Source organism: Vicia villosa, unplaced genomic scaffold, assembly GCF_029867415.1.
Source record: "Vicia villosa cultivar HV-30 ecotype Madison, WI unplaced genomic scaffold, Vvil1.0 ctg.001542F_1_1, whole genome shotgun sequence".
NCBI classification, from domain to species: domain Eukaryota; kingdom Viridiplantae; phylum Streptophyta; class Magnoliopsida; order Fabales; family Fabaceae; genus Vicia; species Vicia villosa.
In genome coordinates this window covers 59,434-65,124 of record NW_026705659.1, presented here as the reverse complement: position 1 = coordinate 65,124, position 5,691 = coordinate 59,434, and the positions used below count along the sequence as shown (strand labels likewise).

The 5,691-nt window shown below is 37.1% G+C and overlaps 1 protein-coding gene across 1 annotated transcript; it reads left to right on the top strand.

The window, feature by feature from the left end:
• The first annotated feature begins 1,216 nt into the window (after window positions 1-1,216).
• Window positions 1,217-3,456, top strand: LOC131635764 (uncharacterized). Its single transcript, XM_058906400.1, has 5 exons — window positions 1,217-1,679; window positions 1,780-2,103; window positions 2,223-2,589; window positions 2,688-2,801; window positions 2,888-3,456. Exons 1-5 carry the CDS (start codon window positions 1,464-1,466, stop codon window positions 2,995-2,997), a joined length of 1,131 nt encoding a protein of 376 aa, XP_058762383.1. The 5' UTR covers window positions 1,217-1,463; the 3' UTR covers window positions 2,998-3,456.
• Window positions 3,457-5,691: the final 2,235 nt, after the last annotated feature.

Genomic DNA, 5,691 nt, shown 5'->3' with positions numbered 1-5,691 from the left:
AAAAGGCAAAGAAAGGAATTAGAAATGATACTAATAAAGTAACAATGAAAAACAACTGAAACTTGAAAAAGAATGAACTAGGACTGCAGAACCGAATAAAAGGAGAAGATGGCAAAACCAGAGATCACTAGAGTTCAGAGAAAAAAGGTTTAAAAGAAGGAAATAAGTTTCAATTGAAATATAATTAAAATTTGATTTTGAAAAATAAATTAAAATATAATTAAATCAGAATAATTTGTGCAAAATTACATTTAAAAAAAATTTAAATATGAACATTTTTATCCTTCACATCAATAGCATCAACATGAATCACTAGTCACTAGCAAATAAAAATAAAATCCATGAAACCCAATAACAATTGCTATAAGATAAAATATAGATCCATAACCGAAATATATGCATATATGTAAATAGAGTGATGGCATTAAAATTTTAAAAATGCCTATATGCCTTAATTGGTTTTAAGCCATCTTTAGGTAAAAAACAACCATATTCATTTAATTGAGTTTTTTACACATTCATTTAATTTGAATTGAAATCTATAAACACCCAGGACAATCCCACTTTCAAATTTCACAACATAACCTTATGCACAAACGTCAACATCAACGACAAATCTGATTTGTCACAGCCGGAAGAAAAAAAATAAACATTATGAGTAATTTAAAACAAGAGTCAGAAAATTTCAAATTTAAATTTCAAAATAAATAGTGCAAAAAGACCAAAATTTACCTAAAAACAAATAACGACAAATTAAAAATCGGGTTTCGGTAGTGCTCAGTGGAATTAGGTGAGTGAACAGTAATTCTAATTCCCTAAGTCACACACAAGGCCAAAAAATTGACAATTCAAAAAATACATACAAAAAAGAAGAATCAGAAACCGTAAAAAATTAAAAAAATAAAAATCTCATTCCATTTTCACCCCAATCCCATAATAAAAAATATCTCTGCCGCTTAATTATTTTAAATTTCAAAACTAGTAATAATTTAATTATTTTTAAAAAAATTTAAAGATTAGACAAATGGCAGGTGAGTTGCATGCAAGGACAAATGTCTCAACAACTGGGCCATTTGTTCCAGTTGTTTTCAATTTTCACAAAATCTTTATCCCTCTCTTTCATTTTCCACCAATATGTAATTTTTAATTTTTTTAAATTTTGAACTGTCTTAAAGGGACCCTGAAACCTTAATAAAAGCAACTTGTCTTCAACATTCTATCCTCCAACTCACTTTCTAGTTTCTTCTACTTTCTCTCTCTACATATCTTTTTTTCTCTCTCTTCTCTTTTCTCTATTTTGTGGGTCCCTTACTCTGCAAATACAAGCACACACAGCTGTATAATTATTATATCTTGCACAGCCAGCAACTTCAACTTCCATTGTAACTGCCTCAAATCCAATAATTTTAACCCTATTTTTTTTTTATCTTCTTATTTTCTCTCTTTTTTGTTCTGTTCTTACTATGGCTAAACTCTCTGAAGACGGTGCTGAGAAGAGTGAGATTCGTGCTGAGTTTGACGCTGCTTTTGGTTTTCCTAATGAGTTTCCTTATGAGATTGATTCGGTTGAGACTGAAAACAGTGACGAGGAGGATTTCTTCGCTGGGTTGACTCGGCGACTGAGTCAAGCCTCGTTGAATGAAACTCGGAAGGAGCAACTCACTGTTCAGAAACCAGAGGTAACCGCTAATTCGGAGTTTTTATTTTCGAGATTTGAAACCTTTCTTTTGTTTGATTTGTATGAAACTAACTTGATTTTGTTGTTTTCTTGTGAATCAGGAGAAGGTTCGAGTTATGGCTGGTTCTCCTCAGTCGACGCTTGCCGGAATCGGAAGCTGGTCCGGTCGCAGCGGTGGTTCGAGCGAAGGAAGTCCGAATGGTTCGACTCGTGTTCCGTCGCCAACTACTGTACCGTTTTCCTCCGAGAACGACGCTTGGGATGTGTTGTACGCCGCTGCGGGTGAGGTTGCTAGGTTGAAGATGAGCGTTGAAGCTTCGTTGGCTGAGATTCAGAACAAAAGAGGAGTACTCGGTGGCCTACCACCACCTGTTGCGGCGGAGAATCGTGCCGCGGCGTTTTTCTCAAACCCTAATCCTTCGCTTGTAAGTTTCCTTCGTAACCGTTTCCGAAACGGCGCCAACTAGTTTTTTTTACTAACGCGTTTTTTTAATTTTAATTAATGATTATTGATTAATTAATTTTAATTTTAATTACTATTCAGGCTCAATACAATCAAGTGAAGCAACAGTGTGATTCTGTTTGGGGAAGACAGGCCCAGGCCCAGGCTCAGGCTCAGGCTCAAGCCCACGCTCTTGCCCAAGCGAAAGCCACTAGCTGGTCGACTCAGGTTCAGAACAGAGGCTATGATTATGAGGGTGTGAAATGCACGCGCCCTATGCCTCGTTCGGTTTGGCATTCTCCTATTCAAGTTAAGCATCAAAACAACCCGGTTCTTTTTAACGGAACCGGGTCTCGACCCGGACCCGCTTCTCAAATTGGATCTGGTGTTAAAAAAGGATGTGGAGGAACAGGGGTGTTCTTACCTCGTCAATATGTGGCCCCTCTTCCCGAATCTCGCAACAAAACAAGTAAAATCTCCAACCACTTGTGTTTTTCGTTAAACTTGATTACTTGTGTCATTTTTGTTAGGTCTAACTGTTTTTGTTTTGTTTTGTGTTTTTTAAAGATTGTGCTCCTGTTTTGGTCCCAACAAGGGTGATTCATGCATTAAACATGAACATTGATGATTATAACGGTGGTAGGCAACCTCGTTTTTCGAATGATTTTGCCGTGGATTATGGTGAGTTGTTATTATTAACGTGTAAAGTTAAAGTTAATTTTGGACCAAAACATGTATAGTTGATTTTGTAATTTTTTAATTTGCAGAAGCATTGTTGGCAAGGAGAAACGCTCTTCTAATGCAGCAGAGATTAAGGATGCAACGTGAAGAGGCAGCAAGCTATGAAGCTCGTCTTCCTCAGGAATGGACTTATTGATTCATTTGACAATGTTTCAAACAAAAGATTCTAATTACTCTTCACTGATGAAGAAATTAGTTAGAAGGGTCTTGTGTTTTTTAGTTTATTTAAAAAAAAAATAATATTGTAGTATAGCATAAAGATGAGATTCAAGAATGTGTTTTGGTTAGTTTAGTGACAATAAATCATCCGGTTTTTGTGAGTGATGCAGCTTTTTGGGAACACTAGTAGTTGCCAGTTGGAAGAAAGAACAGTAAAAGATTAGGGGTTAGATTAGTCTTTTGATTAATATTTATATTAATAATTATTTTATTTGTAATAAGGTAAAGTGGTTGTTAAGGTAAAGGGCTTATTACTATTAGCATTAGCTAAAGTTTCAAGTCAAGACAGCTCAAGTGTTAGTTATGTAAAAGCTCTTGCTAGTTTGTGTAATAAATTATGCTATTTTAAGCTAATATATTGGAGTATTTTTTATTATGTTATGTGGAGTACAGTGTGTTTTATTTGTTGTTTGGAAAAGTAAAAACAAGTATAGAAATTTCTAAACAAAAAAAGACAAACATGCAGGCGTTGGTTGGAGAGTGAGGCATGTGGATATGGATGGATTGGTGAGAAAGAAATACTATAGATGTAGGAATTGATGGGGGATGCCTATGAGGTGTGTGGGGCCTTTGTTGTCTTGGTTACTGCCCATCCATCTGTACTCCCGCCCTTTTTTTTAACTCAAAGAAGGAACTATACAGTTGTCTTTTTGAAAACTGTGTTCTGATTTGGGGCTTTTCCACCACACCACACCTTTTGACCTGGTCAAATATTTTTATTTATTTCTATATCTAAATATTTATATTATAAATATACTCCCTCCATAAGATGTAGTACACTCTCTTATTATCTGACACATAAGAGATATTTTAAATATACTCCCTCCATAAGATGTATAAGATGTAGTACACTAAAATATCTCTTATGGATACTATTCTATGAATATTGGAAGACTTATCGTGTTGTGTGTTTGGCAATTGGGGTCAAGATTCTCTTCATTTTTCTCTTTCTCCATTTTCTCCATTATTATAGTTTTGCATATAAATAACACGTATTTTCACGATTTTCTTTATGATTTATTTACGATTTTCACGAAGTCAAATTTGATTCTTAGATTTGAATTCGAAAAACACCTTTGACAAAAAGATCGAGGTAATCAAAAGTCGAGATCTCGATTTCTTATCAACTGAGTCTGCCAAATTTCAATTCGATCCTGGTCGACCGCTCATCTCGACTTTGCTTAGCCGAGAAAGGATGCTGACGAACATCCTTAGATCGAGATCTCTCGGATCACTGTTCTAGTCATCCTTGGTCCACTAAAGAATTTTCCGATCCGCTTCAAGCATCCGACACACTTTCGCCGCATCTTAATTCAACCTCGATATCTGAGTAGTCAAAGTGGACGGATTGTCGTACCGATCCACCTCTTCTTGCAAAGAGTCAGTAGACTCGGCCAACTCCTTCCCAGCCTCAAATTTTTCCCGTACACGGGCCTTACATTTTTCATTCAACTCATCGTGCTCTTTAGAAATTCGCCAGAGCCTAGTACATCGTCCTATCTAGTAGCTACCATTGAGACCAAGAATTTGACCCAAAACAAGGTACGGAAAGCATCCGCCAAAAGACCCTGCCTGCATTTTCATATTAGCTCTAGAGAAAAGCCAAGTCCTCATTAGCTGTGACAACAAATTTCTTAGGGGTGTTTGGTACCCGAGATAGAAGAATGGCAGGAAGCCGAAAGAGAGGAGTAAAAACATTTTGCTCGACACCCTCCGAAAAGCGATCCCGTTTGGAAGTTTCCTCTTCAAAAGTGGATGAACTATCACCTCGGCTCCTCTCGACAATAGATGGATGACGAAGGCTAATGAAAAGAAAAGCCACCCGCCACAGTAGTCAACCGTTCCACCTCATGGGTTATATAAGAGGTAGTATTTTCAACTATCGTTAGGGAAGTCACTATAGCCGGTATTCAAACCCCCAGAGCAGAAGTAACAGAAACAATAAGAGACACCGACATTTAGTCAAACAAGCCGATCGTAAGGCCTTGATCCTTGGCGAGCGTGATAACCTTCTGCAACTGATCCATGTTATATGCAAGACACGAGTAACACTGTAATAAAACCACTGTATCCCCATCCTCACCAAAGAGTTTTGTCTCTCGGAAGGATCATGTGCACTGATAATCACATAATTATCTAATCGTCTATTCTTTTGGTGAAAAGAAAACACTTCGCCAAGACTAAATCTTCTTCATGACCGAGCCCCTAATGCCAGGCACACATAACCTCCTTCATTTTCATCTCCTCAAAAGATAGGTGAGTTAGTCCGAAATGGTAAGAAGGAAGAGGCCGGTGGAAATGCACTATAGACTAATACTTTTGAAAACCACTTTCTCAAGAATGGACACATCTCGTTGGGGCAAAGACAAACAAAAGGAAAGATGAGCTCCAGGAGTAACATGCTTCACATGTATGAAACATTTTAGAAAATTACCCTGTCAGTGGAAAAATAGCCAAACCAAGGCACTTGGGGGCGAAGGAAGACCAATACTCGATCCCGGACGTCATCTTGAGAAGTACGAGATACAGAAAAAAGTTCAAAAAAGAGCCTGAGTGAAGGTTTCCTAAATTTATACCCAGCAAAGAGTTGGAAAACCTTCATGAAATCCTA